Source organism: Ammospiza caudacuta, chromosome 12 (genome assembly GCF_027887145.1).
Source record: "Ammospiza caudacuta isolate bAmmCau1 chromosome 12, bAmmCau1.pri, whole genome shotgun sequence".
NCBI lineage: Eukaryota > Metazoa > Chordata > Aves > Passeriformes > Passerellidae > Ammospiza > Ammospiza caudacuta.
In genome coordinates this window covers 9,094,489-9,119,181 of record NC_080604.1, presented here as the reverse complement: position 1 = coordinate 9,119,181, position 24,693 = coordinate 9,094,489, and the positions used below count along the sequence as shown (strand labels likewise).

Here is a 24,693-nt window from a genome sequence, read left to right as displayed (position 1 = left end):
AAGCCATAAACTTCCAAGGCTTAGCACTTGGTCATGAAGATACATCCTAGGATCTTTGTATTAAATTAATCGATGGAAAGAGGATGAACAATTCAGCCTACCATATAAAGAAAAATATTTTCTTACTGAAAACTCTAAATGTTGGAACAAGAATTGAAAGTGTGAATCTTCAGTTATAAAGCTCCTAAACACAAGAATGGAGCAGGACACAAAACTATCAGTGAATATAATTCAGAGAAAAATAAGGCTGTAAAATTTGGAGAGTTTAGATTTGAGTAAGAAAAATAAAATGTAAAAGCATTAGGTCATGAGTAGAAGCTGGGTTTCCTCCTTCTGTATTCTACCTTCTGAAGCAAACAGTTTTGAGGATAAAGGCAATGGATGGCAAGAAAAATCAATCCATAATTTTGTACAAATCAGAACACACGTACATCTTCAATAACCACTTATTGTGAAAAACAGGTGCTTTTCCAGATGAGATATTTGAGACACAATCACTGCACTTGACAGGGGCATGTCTAGCATTAGCAGCTGTCTTGCAAAACCAGTCACTTTGTGAGAGATCTTCCCCAGCACCTGGTTAAACCAACAAACAAATAATTCATTTTAAAAATGAATTTGGCCTACAAAGTTCTAATAGCTAAGATGCACCAGGGTTTAGGGATCCAGGCATTTGGTTCAGCCTCAAGTATATGTTCTGCGAAATATTCTGACAAGCCAAAAGTTGTTGGCCCAGTAACAAAAAGAAAAAAATTCCAAGTCATATAGAATCATGCTAAAATGAACCCTGGATTCTAATCTGGAAAATAAAAGGCCAATGTATAAAAGTCAATTCTATTCAAAAGCCTGATCTGAATGGAAACTTCATCTTTCAAATGAGAAGCTTATCCACTCCATCCCTTCATAGTTTGCTCTCCCGATCATAGGATGATGCACTAGCATTGCAAACTTAGTTAATCAGTCTTTAGGATGCAATATGATAGCTGATGCCTCTCTTTGAAGGGCAACAAATCTAACCCTGCAGAAATCTTTAAAATAAATCAAAAAGGACTCCCTGCTGTACCTTCTTAGGGTCTTACTCATGCTGCCATCCTGTGACAAAAAACAGTAAACGCAAGAAAAAAGTTCCACAGAAAAATCCCAGACCATTATCAAAACACTTCTGAAATCCCTTCCCATTTTTTAAGCTTAGAAGAAAGTCTTGCATTAAACTTAAAATTTCAAAATACAATGCCTTAAAGGTGTGTGTAATTGCTTTACCATTTCCACAGTGAAAAACTGACACTTCTGATCCCTATTACAGAAATTGTCACAAAAAAAGGAAGAAAAACTACTAAATAGGTCAAGCTAATAAAATCTTATTATGGATCCCATAAGTCTTTTATTGTCTGCTATAACAGTGTAGCAGGTAACATTTCCTAGAAACACCTTGCCTCATGGCAGAGCAACAGGAGATTAAAATGCTTCTGCTGACTTGATGAAGTACTCATAACACATCAAATGAGATGGAGCCCAAAAATCTCCACATCAGGCTCAGCACTCCTGAGGGCAGAGGCACGCCAAGAGTCAAAGCTTAACTGAATATCCTCAAGGTGTTTTAATTATTCTTAATGGTAATAAATCCCAGAAAGATAAGAGAGTTTCATGAGATTTGGTTGGTTTTTTCTTTGTTGACCAAGTTTATTGTGTAAAACAGGAAAACATTTTTTTAAAGCATATGTCACAGATACAAAATGTTTAGGCAACTGCAGGAATGCTGAAGTGTTTTTCTTTAAAGTTGAGATAGATCTCAACTTTTTCTCAGATATAAATTCCGGCTTGCATATGGCACTGGTTAAAGAGATCCTTCTGAAGGGTGGAATCATTTGCCTGAAAATTTGCATCTGCTTAGTTGGAGGAGGAGGGAAAATTATCCTCAGCAGCCCAAAAAGATGAATAAAATGGCAGAAAATGAAATATTGATCAGTGTGTAGAAAGCAATATTTTGCCTGATTGCAATTGTTCTAATTTGCCTGTTCAAAACTATTTCTTGTTATCCCAACCAGATGAGAAAGGCTCAGCAGAGAAACACGTAAGAGAGTGGAATCTGAATACAGGAACTTTACAGACAGCTCACCCACAGAGAAGCAGGGCTGAAGTGGGTGAGGAAGGGTTTGTCATTGATTTGATTCCAGGTAAAAAGGGTTTAAAACTTAATGGAGTCCAGGTAAGGATCTGCTCATAGACAAAATGTGGTCTGGACTGAGAGCTGAACCCCAAAGATTCCTATTAGCCAGTACAACCAAGATTCCCAGTGTGACTTAATACCCTCTGGCACTTTTGCATCTCATCTTTCAGTATCAGCCAATTGTTTACAAGAGGAATGCATTTACCTTTGGTGAGAGGGAGAAAAAGAAGGCAGAACTATGCCTAGACAAAGGGATAGAGTTAGATAAGACCACACCTACTGTTGTCTTACTGTGCTGCCATTCCCAGTTCCAGAAAAGAAAAGCTGAGGAAACGAGCACCCAAGCAACACTGATCTTCAGAAACACAATTGTCTATGTGTGTGACACACAATAAGCACTTTCAAACAGCACTAATCAAAAAATATGGGACACATCATTAAAAAATCCCCCTTTGATTAAAACTTTAATTTTAATTTTAAGTTTTAATCAATAATTACTTCCCTTTGAGCAGTTGCTTTATATTCTGTTTCAAAAGCATTTGTGGCAAAGACTCCTCAGAAGGCAGCTCAGCAGATTTGGGGCAAGACACAGACACCATGACACACCTGCCTCTACACCAGGCTCCCAGGCCAGCTGACAAATTCCTTCATTTCCTGCTCTTTTCTTTTCCACTATTTTCCCTCTGGTGTCAGCTACACAGCCAACCTTAGAAACAAGACGATTCCACAAGTCAAGCGCCCTCAACAATTTTCTGGTTCAATTTGAATTTGTTTAACTGCACCAAAAAAAGTGAGAGCTTTTTATACCCATACCCCCTCCTCCCCCAAAATATAAGAATGATTGATTTGAGGATTTTGGTTTTTTAGTGCTCTTTGCTCCTGAACACCTGCCATAGCAGCAGCTCTGGGCTATACAGTTCCCTAGACAGTAGCCAAGCTCTACTAAAATACCATTTCTACATGGGACTGCATGTACATGGTTTAAGCAGCAAATTGTTATTTTGTCCTTATAAAACTTTGGGTAAAACAAAAATAAACCTCAAACAAAAGAAACGCACAAAAAATAACTAGGTAAAGCTAAGATCTCATTCACAGCATGCTCTGATCAAATTAGATGTCCTTGGGGATGTTGTTTATTTTAAACTCTCATTATTTCTATTTTTCATTTACAAGTGTGCAATAACTTTATGGTAAGGAAGTTGCAAAGGATACTTTTATACAGAAAGGATTTGTTTCTTTGAAAGGTCAAGAAAGAATCCAGACAGTATCTTACCAAAAAAAAGCCCCAAACAACAATTAAATCCTGCTCTAAAAACATCAGACATGAGACTTGGCTTGTTTAGGACAATGAACAATGGTATCCATCTTCACCTACTGTCCTCCTCCTTTACCTCTCTAATTCAGAATAAACAACTTAATACTTATGTTAATACTTGTGTAGCACTACAAACTAAATTTCTGTTCACATTTTCTCCACATTTCAGAAAACCAGAGTAAGAAAGGTTTTTTTCATGCCTGGACAAACACCACCTGCAATATAACACCCTGCTGCAGTGCTTGGGTGTTTTTATCTCTGCACAGGTAGAGAAATCCTTGAATGCATAATGAATACATAGCAGAGGGGGGAATCTGTACAGGTGTTTTTTTTATCAGCCTGTTTCTTGTTCTCCTGGCTAACCATGTTAAAAAAAAAATTAAAAGTTTACCCTGTAAACCTTATCAAGACTTGGAATCATATCACAATTCTAAAATATGATTTTTAAGGATTATTTAGACAAAGTAAACAAAGAGTAGACAACACAATATGTAGCTCATTAGTGACAAATTTCACCATCTCATACAATAAGGTGTATTCAAATGGTTCTATAATATCTTTTTTACCAAACCTCATAATGTTTCATACAGCTACATAACAGTCAAATGTAATACAAGGTTTTCCAAGATTTTGGGGAGCTTTGTTTTTTAAGGATGGCATAAGATTATGTACATACCCATGTAACATATCTTGTAAAATCTATCAACTGCAGTGAGAGAAAACTTAAGATGGAACAGGTAAATAGTCCTAAAAATGGAATCTTGAATATGCAGTCAAAAAAGAGGCATAAAACTACACAAATGTTATTTGTTACCATTTTCTAGCACAGTGTTTAGCCTGCAGTGGTAAAATCCTTTCAACAGTGTCTGTATCTTCAAATGAAGGTGGTGGCCATTAAGAAACAGCCAAGTAAATCAGTTTCTTTCTGCAACTATAGCAAATCATGACCTTGAGCTGTTTCATGCACAATGAACAAGCAGAGAATTATTTTCACTTTCCAGACAAAATCACATTCCACAACCAAGGAGAAGTTCTAGAATAAATGCAGTCAAAACCAAGGGGCATTTAAGAGGCTGAATGACACTGGCACAGACAGAGAGGTCCCCATGTTAACAAGTGATAGGGCAAAAGGAAACAGCCTCAAGTTGCACCCGGGGAGGTTTAGATGGATATTGGGAAAAATTTCATCACTAAAAGGGTGGTCAAGCACTGGCACAGGCTGCCCAGGGAAGTGGCGGAGTCACCACCCCCAGAGGGATTTTTTATACTTCAAGGTTATTTCTTCAGAGATAGGTATTGGGGTATTTCCAGGAGCTGAGAAGGTACTAACAGCTTTACTACACGAGTATATATATTTTAAAAATTAAGTTAATACACAGGTGTAAACCTGAAAACAGAATTAAATAAACTGTGCTATGAAAAAGAGAATTATCAAATAATATCAGAAGTCTGGAGCAAGGACAGACAATTGTAGTGGGAAGGAAATTAAATGTATTAGAAAGGAGAATGGAAATAAATGCTTAAGGCAAATGACATGTTGTATATCAAGCCACTCATTAAAAAGGGAAAAAAGCAATTCTTTGTATGTGATACAAGGACAGAGAAGAGTTGGTGTCACAGAAGGATTGCCAGCTCCTGTGGGAAGCAATGAACAGAATTAAGACTTGCATATTTTGAAATCAGTAGGTGAGAGAACCTCATTTTTTTGTTCCCCTACAAGAAAAGGGATTCTATTCCAGTCACTTTTCCTTTTAGGCAATTAAACAAGGAAACAAAAGCCATCTTTCAATTCTAACCTCCTACCCACCAAGGAGAAAAAGTAGAAATCAGCAAAGTACATGCACATTTGCAGTGCAATAAATTACAGCTCGACTTATGTGAAGCCATCAAGAAGATTTATAATTACTCTTCATATTTAAACCACAACAATTTTCTAGTCTGGAAAACATTGCCCCCTCAAATATTCTCTCCCTCTTTTCCAGAAGAATATGGTTTCATTACAGATAACAGTCTCATTACTGTGTATGACTATTGTGAATATAAAAGAAAACTACCTGATTGTAGATCCAATCCTTTTGCAATTTATACAAAATTCAGAATTCCAAGAACTGGTTTAAATGCTTGCAAGGCAGCATACAGTCAGAGTAGATGCAGATAATTTTCATATATCCTAGATTTATGCGGAATTTTTTTCTGGCTTAACTACCTGCATGTTAACAGCAATTCTTTCCTTCACTTCTCTTGTTTACATCACTTCTCATCAGCAGCGATGATTTTAGCCCTAGACCCTCAGCAGAGAATCTGCTATTCTTTGACAATAACTGAGGTACACAACACTTTAGGCAAGAACTTTTCATTAAAAGCCACCCAAAACCATCCTCACTTCAGGCACAAGGCTGCACAGAGGTGCCACTGACATTTCCACAAGAGAAGTGACTCCCATCTGCCCTGGCCTCAATCAACCCTGAACTGCTGTGCATTCAAATGCTGTGCTAATTAGTTTACTTCCAAATGAGACTGAAATAATAACATTAATCCTGCACACATCTTGTTTTCATTCAAGCCTTTGGAAACAGATGCTATAAATGCCATATAGACGGTTCTTCTTTTTTGACAGCATTGTTATCTATGTAAAGTTACAGATGATTGACCTGTTCAGTCAACTAGATCAATCATTCGTCTATACCTACTTGTGATATTTGACCCTTTCCTACTAAAAAAACCACCCAACTTACAAAACAAAGAGTACCACACCTATTAAAAAACACCCCACAGAAGCAAATTTTGCATAGAAGTTGCCATCGTTTTTTTTTAAACTGTAGACAGAAAGCAAGACTTTGCACATCTTTATAGACATGGAAGACATTTCAAAACTGAATTGCATAAGGTTAATCACCAGATCCGAGGCAAACTAGACCTGTAGGTTTTTGAAGGCTTTGAAAGCAGGAATGCTATTTAATTCAGCTTAATGGCTGCACTAGACAATGAACATATCAACATTTCAGCCAAGATGGGAAAGAATCATCTCTGCCAACCTACAGGTTAAATAGTGCTGAAAAACTTGCTGTGAGTGAAGCCCAAGCAATGCAAGCCACAGAACACTCTGGATTTCTTGTCCTTTCAGCCACATCTGAAAAACCTGGGCTTTTACTAGACTCTGGAGAGGAAGGTACCCAACAGGCAGGGAGGATTTGTGGGGAAAATGGGAATTCTGTACTTTTCAAGACATTATTATTTAGGTTGTGCATTTTACTGAAGATTCTTGAGAAGAGCTGAGTTAGCAGCTGTTTTTTTCTGACAAATTATGTTCAGAATAATTAGAGCTTTCAGTAATTCAACTCCTGTATATTTATAAACCAAGATAAATAAGCAGCATGCAATCAAATAAATATGGTCTAGATGAATAATACACTAACATTTGTACTATAGTACTATACACTAACATTTGAGTTATTCCAACACATAAGTACAGGTCCCAGTCCCTCATTTCATGCTGTGCTCTGCCATCCTTTTTCAGACAAAATTCCCTAGACATCTTGCAATGCTGAGGAAGTTCTACTGAACAAATATATATCTACATTAATAACATGCTTAAGGTGGACTGGACAGGAGCAGTGCCAATTTATGAAGGTAGTTGAACTATATTCCTATTACACTGGGGTTATAAAGAATAAATAACTTCAGCAAAGCAAACTACAATTTTTTAAAAATGTTCAAGCATTCCAATTTTAAACAACTGAGAAGCAAAATACAAACGTCAGAATCACATCATGACTAAATCCAGTTTAATTTCTGATGCCGTTCCTGAATTGAAATTTACATTTCTTAGCATATAATCTCTTCTTCTTTTCAGTTCTTGGTTAAAGTTTTAAATCATGTGGTACTTGTGCAAAAAAGTCAGCTTGACCTTCTACGACTTTTATGTTTTAATATGTTATTTATGTAATAGATTTGTCAAAAATAATCTCCAGGATACAGTATTGTCTGCCTTTCATACAAATATATTTATTCTCCAATGGTCTTAAAATACAGAGAAGAAACCAACATTCTTCATTCTGCTTCTTTGCCCTCAATGTGTTCCATTCCTCTTCATTTGCTACCTTTATGTGTCCTGCTCTCACCTTTGGCTGGTTTTTGAGCCTGCAGCAGTCCCCTGGTGCTGGCTCCTTTCTGCAAAACTTGCCTCCCTCTCTGACAGAATTTCCCTTTGGATTTAGAGGAAATTCTGTCCCTCCCACTCCATTTCCTACACATGCCATTCAAGGCACAACAAAGTATATTGGCTGTTACTGGGGAAATCACCATCTTCTTTTCTCAATGACATTCACAATGAATAAAGTGTACCAACAGATCCTAATCTACTTATTCTTCCTTTTAAGGGTTCATGCATCATAATTTAATGAAAAGATTTTAAGAAAAACAGCTTTTTTGCAAAACCTTCTCCCATTCTTAGGTATGAAAGTATCACTGAGCTATTACTCATTTTATTTCTGCATCATTTTCTCAGGTGACCAGATCCTTACTGCAGTATTATGATTACAACCATAATCAGAGCCATAAAAGTTTTAAAGGTACTTTTAGAAAAATTACATTAATGGTAAAAATTTCCAAAGGAATAAAAGTAATGGCTATGAACAAGTGAGATTAAAGAGAAGGACAGAGTGAAAAATAACACATGAAAATAAATTTATATGGTAATTGAAATGTAGACAGAAATAATCAGACACTCATAAAATAATAAACAAAATTGCTCAATTTCCAATTAAGCTGCATTTAACAATTGTGAATTTGACTCCAATGAGAGTCTTGTTAGTTGGATCTTACTTGGAAGAAAACCAGAATAGGTCAGAAAGGTCTGAAGGATCTAGGCAGGAAAAAGTACTGCAGAATTGTAGTTATGTGGAAAATGTATAATGAGAAAGAAATATCAGCATGGAAAAAATTACAAGGGAAAGAAGGGAAGGTTTGCAAATTTGCAAATTACTTTCTGATATCAGCAGAGCACATCACCTTGCATTCAAGGCACAGGAGGGATTCATCCTCTGACAAAAAAGGTTCAATCTCCCTTGCCAGTGCAATGCCATATGGAGATTTATTGCCAGCTGCAGACACCAAATATCAACAACAGGAAAAGGCAAGTTTTTATCAATTTTGTAGTTATTCAGGAATGTTACAGGAAACCATTTATCTTCTCAGTAGTGCAAGCAGTTATATTTAAATAGTGTGTTAAAATTAATTCCTTGTAGCTCTCAGAGCTGATCCATTCCATTCCACTTCCCTCTGTTTCCACATCCATATGCTAAGGGTGTTCTTCACCAGCCAGTTCTCTCAAAATGCTAAACTCTATATAATGAAGCATTTCCCCTAATTCTAATACCAAAGTTCGAAAATTTGAGGGGGAAAAAAGGTATTACTAGGCCCATTTTACACAGAAAATTGGGAAAAGGTGCCTCCAGTTGGGGAGAGAGGGGAGTTACACTGGCACTTTTAATTTTCAATTTAAGGTTTCTGGCACTCTCCATGAAATCCTATCACTACTGCATGCACCAGATTTGTGTGACATTACAGGTGAAATTAGCATTGTGCTTAAGGACTGCACTGAGTTTTGGCCACCAAGATTACAGGACTTAAGTAGACCATCAAGAAAAGGTTATCACAGCCCCAGGAAAAAAGGCAGATAAATCTATACATAGAAAATTAGTGTTGACCAACAGAAATTCTCCAGTTTTCTTTCATTCACGCTCCTCTCTCTCTCAAAGGTTTCATGAGGGATGCTGGAATTTATCCCTACTTCTACTGTAAAGCAGCATTGCAGTTTGCAATGAGTGCACGTCTGAAATGCGAAGTGAGTGCCCAGATTTTTTCTCTTTCATGCCATCTATAATAGCTTTCTTGTTGTACTTTGATGAAGAAACTGCAGAAAACATTATAAAAGGCACAATGTGCATAGGGGGTAATAAATCTGCTGGATGCAGATAGTCAATGCCTGCAAGTCATAATCTAAAGCTTTGCTCTTAGCCTCCTACCAGTTTTCATTATCAGTGAAAATTGCTATTAATGTAATACGATAGCATCATGGCCAAAGAGCTCAGAACTCATACATTTCATACAGCTGTCAGAAAATGATAGACATTTAGCTTCAAGGTAAAGCCAAAGTTTCAATGTTCCTGCTTTTTATCTCTGAAGCTTTGTTACTTTAGAAGATAATTATCTAATTTTGTGACCAATGATGTGTTCTCAACACATCAAATTTTAATACCCGTAGTATGTAGATTTTTTTGTGTGTGTTTCTTTTGAAAGTTAGCAATTTTAGATAGCTTGACACAAAATCTTCAAAGTATATTGAGTAGTCAAGTATTAAAATGGGACCTGGAGGAACAGTAGGAACACTGGGGCCCTGACCAGAGTTTTCATAATGCATTCCAAACAGCATTTTCACTGTGCTGTTACCTAACAGGCTACAGATATTATGACTGCATAATTTTGAATCCCGCTTTTTGAAAACAACTAAAATTCTTGTTTGTGTATAAAAGCACAAAGAAATCCCTTGACAGCTACTGTAGAATAAAGCAAAAATAGACAATAAGACATAAAACCTTCTGCCAGCTGACAGACTCTTTCTGTACAACACTAAGTTCACTTAAGATACTGGGGGGGATAAAGATAGTAAAAGAAATGGCTAATAAAGCAAGTGGGAGCTAAATGGCTTGTCTTAGCCCTAGATTAGAAAATAAATTCCTGTGTTACCACGACAAATTAAAAAGTCTTCTCCTATTCATGCAATCAGCTAAGTGGAAATTACTCTTGAGACTTGATAATTATGAGAACAGTTACACATTCCTATTGTGAGTGGTAAAAACCCATCTGAATATCAAACAGCAGAGAGCTCAGTTTAAGAGTCCATGAAGCTACTGAGAACTATTTTAAAACAATAGGTCAGAAAAAGTGTTGGGACCTGATGAAGCAACCAAAGAACTCCATCACACTGTCTATGACTGGGAGGACCTCAGGGGTGCTGCCATCACAAAGTGCTGTGCCTTTCCATGCCCTCCAGGAGATTGTGAAGATGATGAACCAACAATGTTTAGGGAGGTAGAAGTGACACCCAGCAGCCAAGTGGAAATGGGAAGTTCCAGCTCAATTAACTTCTTGTCCAGTCTAGAGACAACATTGGACCCAAAGATGTTGTGGCTCTGCTGCCCGGGAAGGTTTTGAAGATCAAATTCAAAGACCCAAGAAATCTGCACTAATTTTAGTTTTGACCCTGCTTGGAACAGGAATCAGAGTAAAAAGACCTTTTAAATCCTATTCCAGAATTCATTATTCCATATGTCCAGAAATTATGAAAAACAGAGCTCCACAGGGAAAGACAGAAAGACATGGTATAGAGGGGATGATGAGTGTTGGTTTCCAGAACCAGTTTTGTGGAGTCATTAGTGTCAAACACAAAAGTCTCAATTCTTAGAGAGTATAATTAGAATTTTTTTAATTCGGCATCACTATATTCAGAACATTAAGCAAAAGAAATCTTAACTTGCACACAGTAAAGGAATGGTTTTGACAGGACATATAATCCATCATCTGCTCAAAATTCAGGGATCCCTGTCAAATCCGTGTTTTGAAAGCACAAAGGAAAAACATCCTATCAGAAGATCTATTAGAAGCTCTTCCACCCTTTCCTAAAAACTAAAAGGAATGCTTCAAGGAAATTACTGTCAGTGGAACATATAGGAAACTTCACTAATCAACAATCCACATAATCCATACATTAATCCCTGATGTTCTGAATGAAACACACAAATTTCTCCCTTTATATCCCCAGTCTTATGATGCAGATTAGGCCACCTTATAGTTTGGTTTGTTAATAGACCTGAGAAAACTTTTTCCTTCATCTTTTATTTGCTTAACTTTGATGCTCTAATATCTGTCTAGAAGGATAAATAGAAATAACTATCTCTACGTGCCTCCTCTACTATAAAATTATTTATGCAAAACATTTGGCATCAGGCTCAGAAGAAAACATTTCTCTCTAGAAAATATGCCCATTAAAAACTGAAAGATTAAAATGAAAGATAAATAAGGTGGTTTGGAGAGAGGGAGAGAAACAAAGACAACAATAAAGCATGTCAAGTTAAGAAAATTAAAAGCAAACACACAAGTAGGAGCACATGCTTTGACAAAGAAAACACCTTCTAAGATTTTATAACTATTTTGTTTTTTAATCACCTCAATGAAGTGCATTGGTTTAACTCTTTCCAGTTCTTTCAGGAATCTTGACAAAACACGGTTAGAAGAAATCCCTTCTCAAACTCTTTTGATGAAGAATCACTACAAGAACCTAGATGCTTTGAAGACCCCATCCAAGCAACCTACCAGGCTCCACCTAAAGAAGCAAAACTTCAGTGCAGGTGCTTCTTCAGGAAAATTCTTCTCAAGAAAAACAACAGTGAAGAACAAACTTTAACAAGTATCAATTGTTGATAACAAAGCACCAGAACCTGTGGCAGCTACATAAGGAACCGACCAGAGTTTACATCTGATCATTTCCTGCTTTCTCCCTGGGACAGCCCAGAGTCTTACAAGCCCCACTAAAGTTCTCTTGTAGACTTCATAGTTACATTTAACACAAGAACACACAGGAGCACCTTGAAAAGCTCACCCTGCTGATCCCTTATCATATGGTTGTCAGACCTGAGGCGCAACAAGAGATTATATGAGCAGTCCACATCTTTTTCCAAATAAACTTTTCCAAAAAGTTTATTCTATTATAGCTGACATATTTATTCTTCTACAGTAAAATGATATCTTAATAAGATCATTTGTTTGTGTGCTTAAAAGGGGAGGGGAAAACCAGCAAGTCTTCATCCAGCCTGGCTACCCTGTACAGCACTGACAATTGTGTTTATAACCTGTTCCTGCTCTGAAAAGTGAAGGACACCCCAGCTATGCCTTAAGGAAATGTAGACGCAAAGATTAATAGCACATAGATAGAGACATCAAAGAAGAAACACAATTACTGTAATTGATGATAGTCCAAAATAAAGGATTTAGCTCATTTTCATATCAGGCAGCTCAACAAAGTCTACATAATGGCCAGGAACCTGGTCTGAGCAGCCAACCTGCAAGACTTCCACACTATTCTAGGGTTTTCTCTCAGTAAAACAAAATTAAATAAATTGATAGTAGCAAAAAAGTTAATTCTTGTGAAGAATTAAAGTCACAATTAATTAAAATTAATTCTTGTGTTTACAAGGTTCTTGTACATCTACTATGGATGTGGAGAACAAATTTATGTTGCCTTTTTTTGGTATGCTGGCTGTAGGATCCTATGTGAAGGAATATCTTGAGCAATCACAATTCCCTTATATGTTATATTACTGTCTTCAAAACCAGTGCACTGGATATCATCTATTACAGGGGTAACTTCACCTGGAAGGTCCTGGGAGAACTGAGGGCAGGATGTTTTCAATAATTATGTGTCTCTGAAATTAATCACTTCTGGAAAGGCTACCAAGACCCTTATCAACTTCTTCCCAACTACGATTTTAAAAGTGGTTTTGTGAAGACTTCCTTTTTAAATACAAATCTTGCAAGTATTTGATCACACACTCTAAGAAAGCACTACAGCTTTATATAAATTAACTTGGTGGATGCTAAACAGGATCATAAAAACAGGATCATCCATGTAATTTTTGCAAAAACATTAAGTGTAAAAAAGCAAAATGGAACTCCACAAGAACTACAAAGTAATTTAACTATTTCATTAAAACCTGTCAGTGAAGCTCCTACAGAAACTAAAATACCTCATCTAGCTAATCAATATATAATTTGTGATGTAAAATGTGTTAAGACTTATTAGCAGCAACAAAAACTGTCCCCTACAGAACAGTAATGACATTTGAAAGTGTGGAGTATTGATTAGCAGCTACTTAAGAGTGAATCACCACTACAATGCAGCATCTACTCATACTCTACATACCTTCACTGGCAAGATAATTTGCATGGAGAGCAGCTCCTTTAACCTTGAAACGTAACCATTTTCCAATACAGGATATGAAAACAAACAACCATAAATGCATTAAGCAAGGGAATTAGCATTCTCTTCCTTTCAAGATCTAATGTTTTCCAGTTGGATTGTCTGCTCAATAATTTCCATATTAAAAGACATTACTGAAAGTGTAGTGCATTTATCATGAACTTACTAAAGCCATCTCATATTCCTCTTACATACTAACAGTGTAACTTTTTTACTTTGAATAACACAGAGGATCACACTCAAACCCAGACAGACACAGAACAGACTGCAAAATAGTGCTGAAAGAGGCAAAACATGAATTCAGCATGGCTTCCCTTTCAGACCAAGTGAAATCTAAAACATGATGTTTGATATTCAAGCTGATTTGACTACATTTTAAAACCATTACCAACACCAAAAAAATAACTACTCCCACCATAACATTCGAACAGGAGAGGAGAGTACAAATCACAGATCATTCAAGGTGCAATTCTAACTTCATAGAAGAAAAAGAAAATTTTCCAATACCTTCAGAAAAGGCACAACTTTATTACGAAAAAAGAAGTCCAAAGGTTTTTTTGTTATGGAGAAAAAGAAGTATTCAAAATTTGATAAGACTAATTCTTTCCTCTACAGATGAACATACTACCTGAAGATTAGCATGGAACCAAAGGTTTTTCCACCAAATAGATTAGTAGCATAACCATTTGTTGGATTTTTTTTTTATTTTTGACGAAAGTTAAAATGTCTATCCAGAAGAATTTACATCTTTATGTCTGCAGAAAACATAAAATACTGCAAAGCACACAGAAATGTTCTGCACCTAGTTTGGCATGGAGAATAATCTCATTGTTCATGTAGCCCAAAGATCTGTAGGAATTAAAGGTGATGGAGATTTAAGCTCTGCAAGTTCCAAAACATCATTTGCATTAATCAACAGAATTACGCTGGTGTAAGGATCTCGGGTGTATATTTCTTTTACTTTCTAAGGTTTGATTTTAAGTCAGTGCTAAGAGACACATTTTACATAAACTGGACTTCAGGAGTCCAAATTGTAATGGATGAACTCTGAATACAGTTTTTGGTAAGCTCTACGCCATTTACTTGGTGTAGAATCTGAATTTGGGCTTTGGGGTAGGTGTTAGGTTTGGTGGGTGGGGAGAATGGTGTTGTTGCTGTTGGTTTTGGTTTGTTTTTTGGGTTTTGGGGGTGGTGGTATTTCCTCCAATGGGGTTTTTTATATTTTTTGATTCACAGCCATATGCCTACAGATTTTATTGATAATTCTTCCCTATTTTTGATTTTAAAAATATATATTATTTTTGCTGTTTTAGAATTGCTCAACTGGCAATTCTAAAACAAAAGTTTAAATTGATATCCAAAAAGTCAGTCCATGCCTATCCTTTAACCTGCAGGTCTCAGTCTTAGTTGACCCTTTCCTTCCAAGCAGTAGTTGCAGTGTCTCGAGCAAAGAAACAGCCTACAAAAACCAAAACCAACATAAGGCTGAATAAAAGAAAGGCAATTAATGTCAAGATGATTGCACTAAACTTGCCTAAGAATTTAAGTCTCTATTATACAATTTAAACTAAAGATAGATGTACTGTATGAATCAGATCCACCAGCTGAATGCTAATTGATCTAAATCACCCCGTTATATTAATTTTGCACTGACATTTCCACAGTTGCAAGAAACTCCTGAGATACAGCACCCCATCCTTGTCAGAGAGATAAAATGCAATTCTGCATCTTTAAACACAGGAATGCTCTCCTGACTGAAAAACCTGCTCTGAGAAAACAATGATTTGGGAGCTCCCAAGACAATGAAGGATTTGTTGAAAGGAGAGGCAGATGCAGACTCCAGCCTGCTTCAGAGCAAGGCAGGCAGGGCTTACGTAACACTGAGGGCTCCAGCAGACAACTTACATAAGGAACATCTCAGGGAGCCTGAAACAAGCTTCTGGTCAGGAAAAAAACCTTGTGGAAGGACCAAGAAATTAAGGGTATTTTCACCCTTCCTACACTTGCAATGAATAATATTGACAATTCAGGAAGAAATGAAGAACCAAAGCTCAGAGTATTTTTCTAAAAAAGAGTCTCATCAAAAGGAACCTGAGAAAGCACAGACCATGCTGCACTTTCACACAGACACTGCACTGATTTAAGAGCTTTACTGTATTACAACAGCATTCCCCAAAGCCTGTTTTCCAGAACTCCAATTGCAGCAGCTGAAGTGAATTTGTTCCTGGCACCTAAGCCTTGCTTTGCATCCCATATTGGAAGCCTGGCTTTGCCAGTGGGCTATGCTCTCACATTCAGTACAGGACCCACAAAACTCAGAGTGTTTACAAAAGAAAAACAAATCAAATATGTCAGGATTCAAATAAGGCAGATGTCTTTTGACAGTCTAAGGAAGAAAAAAAACACCTAAGAGAGAATTAAAATTAATTATTGGGCCCCAGTAGTATTTGCTAAGTAGGTGAAGAGTATGAACATCTCTACAGCATCAAGGAGTCTCTCCAAATCTATATGACAACTGTAAAGCCTCCAGACACCAGACAAACTAGGAATGATACAGTCCTGTTTTCTACTGGATGTTTTATGTTACACTTAATGGTGTTCCATCTCTTTGAAATCAAGGTGTAGAACATTTTTTAAGTGCTAATTTTGCTTAAAACCTCATCATAGTTTCTGAAATTACTTACTGAACTATTATTTTCCAAGGAATTGGAAGCATCTGTATTTCACCTAAAGTCAGTTTTGGGAAAAGTCATGTATCCCAGATACTTCTAGATGGCATAAAAAAAACTTGAATAAGATTATCATAATGACATAAAATAATGAAACATTCAATTAAGATATGGGAAGCAGTGGATTTAAAAATATACTTTCAAAAAGCAACAAAAATATTCTTATCCATCTTTTACAAACTCAAGAGAGCACCAGTGCTGGTCACGTATTTGATGTTCACAGTACAGCAAGACCTTAAAAATTGCAATAACTCCATCAACATTCACAACTGTAAACTGGCAAAAAGATTTTTTACTGAGTATCTCACATGAATTAATTTGCTCAATGAAATTTAGTGTGGGTCAAATGACTCAATGTGCAAAACATTTGGGCAGCAGAGATTGTCAATCACGACTGTGAGCGCATCCCTTTGAAAGCAGCACTCGCTGTGTGTGCTGACAGAATGAATCAAGTAACCTTTACATTAATTTTTCATTTAGCAAGCCTGTATTAAGCTAAATGGCACTCCAAAGCAGTTGACAGTTGAGGAATCTATACTGTCCAGATCCATAATCATACACACATTTTATATCTTCACTTGTTTAAGGATGCTTAATTCATAATCAGGAAATGTGGGCTCCTTTGGTAATATCAGAAGTCTCACTGCTTCTAAAAGTGGAATCTTGACTTTAAAATGACATGGATTCTGATCACCCAGAGCTCACAGTAAATACCAAACATATTCTTGATGCCTGGCTAGTGGGGAGGGTGGGGGTGGGAAAAAAAGGCATTTGTATTTAGAGCCCTCCTGTGCTATCACCTCCTTAACTGTTGTGACAACCTCTGTCACTGACTTTGCATGTTGAAAATACTTGCAGACCTTGAAGTTTGGTATGTTTCTATTCACACAAGCTTACAGAAAAAATATACTTTATAACCATACAAAAAAGTACATGCTAAAGTCATCTGTCATCCAGGCTCATTTGCCACAATCAACACCAGGATACAGCAAGCTTAAATGGACAGACACATTTTGTAATTCTAAATTAAAGAAAAAGCAACAGACATCTTTTAAAACTACTGTAACCAGAAAGAAGAAAAAAAAATACACGTGACAGAGGAATAAATGCTCTAAATACCTGCCAAACCTGCGGTTTTTTCCTTTTCTCTTTCATTAAATAAGAAAATATAATATAAGCAAGAAAGAAAAACAAGATAGCTTTGAAAGAACACAAACCGTCCACCTTCAAAAACAGGAGCACAGACTGGTTAGTGAAACAGAAAGGATGCTGATGAAAAGGTAAAATGAATAGCTTCCAATTACCTACAATTATAACAACCAATAGGAACCAATCTTGCTGCTTCAGAGGGAAAAAATACATCACAGAAGGGATGACAGCAACATCTACTATGAGGAAGAGAAGGAGGATCAAGGATTCCATACTGACTCTTTGTGGGATTTAGCATGATTGCGACACAGGGTACATTCCATATTCTCCTAGCAAACATTGGGCTCAGGACTGGGCATGTTTCATTTCCAAAGCCATTTTAGCGCAGAAATGGCTGCACATGGAAGAGCTCCAAAGTTAAATAAAGATACTTGTTTGTTATGGCCCAATAAAAAACAAAAATCTTTTTAATAATACGTGATTACAAACTAATCAAAAATGAAAGCTCCATCTGCTTTATGAATTTAAGGTGTTCATAAATAACAGTGACAATGTACGACTACACATACTTTAAAGAATGTGAGTTGGAAGTATAATAAATATTGAGTGTCCAGATTTTCATAATAAAATGAGTTTGCCCAACATATTGAAGTGAAGCCATTTAAAGGCCTTGAAAGGCAGTAAGAGACCTCAAATATTTTGGTTCTTAACTGCTCAGTATTTCCGCTTAGTGAAATTCATGTTTTACAGTCCTGGCTATACATATCTGAAAAGGCAAGCTCCTAAACAATTCATACATCTTTAGTAATTACTAAAGCCAGTTGCTTTCATTTTAAAGGATAGCACAAGCTTTTTATTTCAGCTGCTGCATGTACAGTTATATAATTTCACACATATATAAGCCTTTCGAAATAAATGCTAAAAGCTGAAGGAATAATTTCATTCGCAGTCAGACAAAAAATAAAATTAGTGTTACTCAGAAGTAAAAATCACGTCTGCAAAAATTCAGCAGAAATTTTATGTATGGGTTGAATGAGTGTTTTTTGATCAGTGAATGTCTCAATGTTTTCCCATTTACATATTGCATTTTCAGAATCACATGTTAAATGCCCCAAAATAGCAGTCTCAGTCTAACATATTCCTCTTAGTCTCTCATTTTTTTTGCAACTGTTGTAAAAATAAACTGTCCACGATACAGAAGTTTACTATAGGTTGCATATTTAAATTAAACAGAGTCCTTGATTTATACCCAATACTCAAATCTGCTTTTTCATTACCCTCTGTTCCAATTATGTAGACTTATACCAATTTCTCAAGTTTTTGCTATACTTCACCACCTTATTACCCAGCTGTGCAGCTGAGCAAGAAGATAACCACATTCATTCCTCTTATCTGTAATGATGTAATACATCTCAGCACTGGGTTAAGATGATTGGGGAATAATGGCATTTTAAAAACTGCAGAGATGACAAACAGCAGAGCAGCCGCCTTCTCCTGACACAGTGCATTGTGTACACAGAGCTCAGGGTGAAAATAAAACAATATGCACTAATTCTGCTCCTTGAATGAAGTTAGCGTCTTTCATAAGAAACAGCTGTTTTTGCACAGAAACATCATCATCATCATCACAATGCAGCAACCAGACTAAACACCCGCAACCTGGGCTGCAGCCTAGGCTACAAGGAATAAGTGTTGGAGTTTACTTTCCAATGGAAAAAAAAAAAAGTCATTCCAACAGAACAATATCAGGTTAAGCAAGGACTCTACAGATAGTGCAGTGCAATGCAAAGAGTCATCAGGGACTAGTATGCAATATAAAAATAGATCATGGACAAAAGCATGCACAGCACTGCTTGCCTGTTCATTTAAAAAATTAAATCTGCCTCCATTTTCTCTGTCAAAACCTTCCTTATTGCAACTAAAGAAAACCTTACCTTCTGTAGGAGCTGGGAACCTGAGTATTTGGCTGCAATAGATTTGATCTCTCCACCAAAGGCTGAGGCCCAGAGCTTTACACTGTGAAAGAAAAAAAAAGAGACAGGAAGAAATGTAATACACATGTCAGAGCTAGCAACAGAGACTGTAACAGCATCAGCTGCACTCGGAAGGATCCGAGCAATTTTGCCTTAGAGAGCTCACTAAGGAACCTGAGCACAGCAAAAGATCAGTGAAGCTGGACAAGTATAAGCACAAAGCAGACCCTGTGCTAAGGTAAGGCCTCTGATATGAAACTACCAACCTGGACAATTAAAATTTAAGGAATTAACTTGTACAGAAACGTGCTTTGGCACAACATGACATATATCCATTGAAAGGAAAATAGCAGATAAGATGGCAAAACAGTTCTGAATGATAAATTCCCACATGAGAAAGTGTTAACTGCATCAATTTTAGTAAATGTAAGCACTTAAAACTCAGTGGCCACATACTCCACCAACACATGCTCCTACAATAAAATCATAGTGACAAGCGCCTTGGAGACAAGCACTTTAAACACAGCTGACAGAGGAGCAAAGGTGCCCTGGAACAGCCAAATATCTGCAATAGGAAAACAGGAGAACTCGAGCAGCCAAGTTCTCATCCTTGAGCATGGTCCTGAGAGGAATAGCACGGAAGCACTTACACTGACAAGGGGATCTGCTGCTCCGATCCAACCACATCCACTAAGGCTGTGTTAAAAGCTGTCCAGAAGATAAAGAAAAAGCCCCCAAAAGCCCGAAGAAGATTCAGGTTCTCTGGCATTGTGCCTCTCTGTGCCTGGAAAGGTTTGGGGAAATTCAGGTGAAGCTGAGTTCAGCAGCAGTGGGGGTTTGTTTCTAAAAGCTTCTTTCCCCCCACTCTTACCCCCTTCCACTGGAAGGGGACACAGGAACACCGGAAAAGAAAAATTCACAGCTCCATCCTCATTCCTGCAAAGAATGACCCTCTCTGTGTAATGGAAGGAGCGGAGCAGAATCGAAGCTCTAATGACTTGAAAACTATTGTGTCCCTGGTAACAGCAAAGCGTTTTCCAGCACTACTGCAGCCACTTGCATGTAGTTCTTTACAACTCCGCAGTCAGCAGTGTGCTGAAGTTACTTCAGTGACCTACTGCTGCTCCAAAGTGCCCTTAGCAGCAAGAAAGCAGACTATTGATTCCAGCTGGGGAGGCTGTCTTCTTGCAATTACTGCTCACTTGGCAAATGGAAAGCTGCCTAGAGTTCTCCTTTCCCTCGCCGATAACCTCCAGCCTTCATCCCGATCAAGGCAGGCAGAGCTCTGGTTCAGCGGAGCGGGAGCAGCAGCCTTTTAACGGGATAGCGCCGACACAGAGAGGCAGGCACAGGAGGAGCTGGACCAGAGGGAGGGCACGGCACAAGCAGAGAAAGTCTGGAGGCGCTGAAAGTGGAGTTGAGCCCTTGCAGGAAGGCGAGGAGAGAGCGCTGCACATTGCCGGGGGCTGAGCTTGGGAGGGCTCGGCGGGGCTGGCAGGGGCGGGGGCGCGGGGCCGTGCACACCCACCGGAGAGCGATCAGGCAGGGCACGGCTGCATGACGAGCACCTGTCCGTCTGTCCGTCACACAGCCCGGAGAGGCGAGGGCCGCTCGGAGCTCAGCGCGGTGCCCGGAGCATCCCGCTGCATCCCGGAGCATCCCGGCCCGGGCGGAGCGGCGGTGCCGGCCCGGGGAGCATCGCCCGGAGCCAGCCCCGGCTCCCGGTCAGGCTCGCACATCGAATCGAGTCGTGGGGAGCACGTCCTTGTGCATAAAGGCGCCTTTGCTGCTTCCTCCCACGCCGGAGCACTGCAGCAAGTCGCTCTCCGAGAGCTCGGGACCGGCAAAGGCTTATGAATGAAAAGAAATGCAGCATAAGTAAATCAATGCGGGCTGACTCCAGCCTATGAATAAATTATTAATTTGTGCTCATAGAAGAATCCTCTTGATATAGCAAATATAGGATTACAAGCTCTTCCACTGAGAGAGCAGCGTACGCAGCAGGAGGGATTGGTCCAGGTATTTTTTGTTGTTGTTGCGTTTTAAAATATTCCCTCCCTCTTCTTGCTTTTATTCTTCTCCCTCTGCTTTTTTCTCACCTTCTTCTCTACTAAATGTGCAGACTTAAAATAGCAACTGAACTTTAATGTAAACAAGTATGGCAAGACCGTGATCTGAGCACGGGCTGAGTCATCCTTGCATCCTACAATATAGCTCCAGTGTCCGCTCCAGAATTCCAGTTTCTTCCCTCTGTAGTTAGAATTAACACCTCAAAATATTCACTCTGCCTTTGTACTCTGTCCATATCTTAACATTTTCTGTCTTGAAGCTCGAGATATAGTACCTGTATTTCTTTCCACATTAATATCTCTAAGAACCCTGAAGAGTTTGCTTTAAATATCAAAAGCTCTATTCAATATCTAGCTGACAAAAGCATCCTGCTTTCTCAAAAGAAATGAGAAGTTTAAAGATAGAAAGACTAACAGGGGAACTGTGCAGAACAGAGTAGCACAGCACCCTGCAAGTTTCACCACCCACCAGCCATCCCCACCACAAACAGTAAATAGATCACATTTCCCTCCATGCTAGTACCTTTGTATGAAGGCAATAAAGAAAAAATTTCTGAAAAGGAACATTTATTTTGTGTATTACTGAAACATTTTGAAAGTCCTGTTATCTGTGCTGTTACTGTGGATTTCCTAAGCAGTGTTTAAAACATGCTGCCATGTCACCAGGTGTTCAGCTTACCTACAGGCAGAAATATAAAAATGCACATGGCTGACTAACAGTATATAATCAATTATGTGCTCCTTTGAACATATTACATAAACAATACTATCTTTCCAAAGCCAGGAATGAAACAGAAATGAGTAAATGTCTCAATACTTGTGCTGTTTACTTCTTTTTACATGCTGAACACTGTCAGGCAGTAAATACATCAGCTCATTTTGTGATATTCAAACAGTTCTTATGCTAACAAAGATCCTTATCTGCTTCAAGCCAACAGAGTACCCTTATGACAAGTAACAGTTACCTTCATTTCTGAAAGCATTACTGGAAGCTTTTTGAAAGCACACAAAATGCCTGTGTACAAGAGGCCAGCACATTTTAACACATCACTAATTATTGGCAAGAAAAGATGATAAAGTCGTTCATCAAACCTTGACCTTGTTTACATTTATCATACATTCAATACTATATCAGACCTACAGTTTAAGCATCTGCTGTGTGCAAAACTGGACACTCACATTTGTTTAATACAAAAATTGTATTTGCACTATTGCTAGTCTAAGGAACTAAATTCACTTAGAAAAGATTTTTTTTCTTGAAAGAGCAATCTTTGTTTGTGTTAACAAGCACTTGTGTATGCTATACTCAGAGTGCTTTCAGCACCTTTCATCAGAGCACACTGGGTTTGTCTGTGCAGGAAATCAGCTCCTCCTGACCATTCAGTGACTGGAAAGCAAACCTGAACCATAGCACCCACAAAGCACCACAGGTGACACCAGAACATGTCTGCAGCTGTGTCCTGGCCTGACCACTGCTGACTGTTCCTGGTATGCAGATCACTGCAGTCGTGACACCAGATTCCAAATTCACGTCAGCATTTCTCCCATGTTGCTCCCATCAGGATGCAGAAACTTTCCCTGAGTGGGTTTGCATAATGAAGGAAAGTACAGGAAAAAAAAGTGGCAAGTTCTGCTGGACAGTTTCAGTCATTTTTAGTGGGGATAGAGCAGTGTGTTTCATTATTTGCTCCAGCCTTCTAATGTCCTGGAGCAAAGGCTGCAGAAAGCCAAGTTTCAAAGCATAGTAATGAATTTCTCTTTTGGAAGTAATGTGGCATTTCTATCATATCTTTATGCTGTTATAAACAACTGCTGAATCTGGAATAATTTCTGGTCCCACTAGAAAAGTGAATGCATAGATAACTGACCAGAGAAGGAAAGCACTTATGCACATAGCAAATGTACATTCAGAAACCAAAGTGCATCTCAGCAGAAAGTGCAGGTAAGTTCCTTAGATGCCACTGGTCTCTGAAGTAGGGTTCCCCATCCAAGTGCATTAACTTTCACCTCACTGCTCCTGGCCTCTCATTTTTAAGGGATAAAAAATGGCAAGTAATTTTCTGCTGTGTCCTTGATGATCAAGCACAATGGTTCATTTTGGTGTCTCACAGAAAATGAAAGAAGCTGTTTTCCCTATGAAAGCAGAAATAAAACTTGGATATGTGACTCAAATGTTGTAATGGAAAGTCACAGACAGAGGTAGAGAAACTTGATGAATCCCCAAAGGTTTTTCAGAGGGTCACATTCAAGAAAATAACCAAGGGATTGGAGGAAAAACAAAAACCAATCAAACCAACCCACAAATAAACAATCAAAACATCCAGATCAAGGAGTAATGTGAGATATTACACAAAGGCTGAAGCAGAGACTACAGATTAAGGCAAAGCCTATATATAAACACATAATAACTACCTGATGAATTAATCCCATTGTTCTTTTCTTCCACCTCAAGATATATTTACATTTAGGAAAGGGTGAACAAACAGGGTCACAACTGCATCATCAGCACAGACTTTGAGGTCTCTGATTAGACACGTATCAAACCCTATTAAAAGTCAATTGAGAGCCATACAGAGAAGAGAACATATGGTGCAGGGGAGAAGGGTAGGAGGAAATTATATAATTAACACAAATGTTTATTGTATTTTTTTTTCCAATGCTTATCTACAATGAGTTCTAAACAGAAGTACTAAAAGTCTTGCTGAAGATGTAAGCCACCTTCAATGGAAATTAATATTTTAAAAAGAATACAAGAAAGGAAATAAGTCAGTTTATTCCACATATATTAGAAGATTCAGATACTGCAAAAATAGAAAAGCTGTAACTACTCTGCGTGACATTGTATTAATACTTGCTTTGTACTAGATTCCTCCACACTCCTAAATACTAAGATTATAATCCTCAAATGTGTTCTCCACAGTGATTTTTTTAACAGACTAAATTGTCCATTCTTAGCCTTATTTGAAATACTTCATTTCAAAAAATCTCCCCTAAATAAAAGCAGTGGGAGAATAAAAAGAGAAAAAGCAAAAGAATATAGAGTCACCTCATACAGTAAAGAATTTATTATAATGTCATGGTGAAAATCCTTCCAGCCTTCAACAACTCTATGAAACTTTCCCTTACTTCTGTGCAAGCATAATGTTCCACTTACACTTACTCACGGAAAATAGAAGCAGGGGAAGTAGGGGGATAACAAAACTTATCTCAGCTTTGCAAAGCTTGAGACTGCCAGATGAAAGGCAAAATCTGAAG

General features: G+C 37.9%; 1 protein-coding gene across 1 annotated transcript in view; it reads right to left on the bottom strand.

Annotated features, from left to right (window-relative positions):
• CACNA2D3 (calcium voltage-gated channel auxiliary subunit alpha2delta 3) overlaps nt 1–20,183 on the bottom strand; it is a 382,512-nt gene extending 362,329 nt beyond the window's left edge. The window contains exons 1-2 of the mRNA XM_058812839.1: nt 20,020–20,183; nt 19,331–19,412 (exon numbers count right to left, since the gene is read on the bottom strand). Coding sequence (XP_058668822.1) covers nt 19,331–19,412; nt 20,020–20,138 — 201 coding nt within the window. The 5' untranslated portion in view covers nt 20,139–20,183. The remainder of the gene's footprint in view (nt 1–19,330; nt 19,413–20,019) is intronic.
• Nucleotides 20,184–24,693: the final 4,510 nt, after the last annotated feature.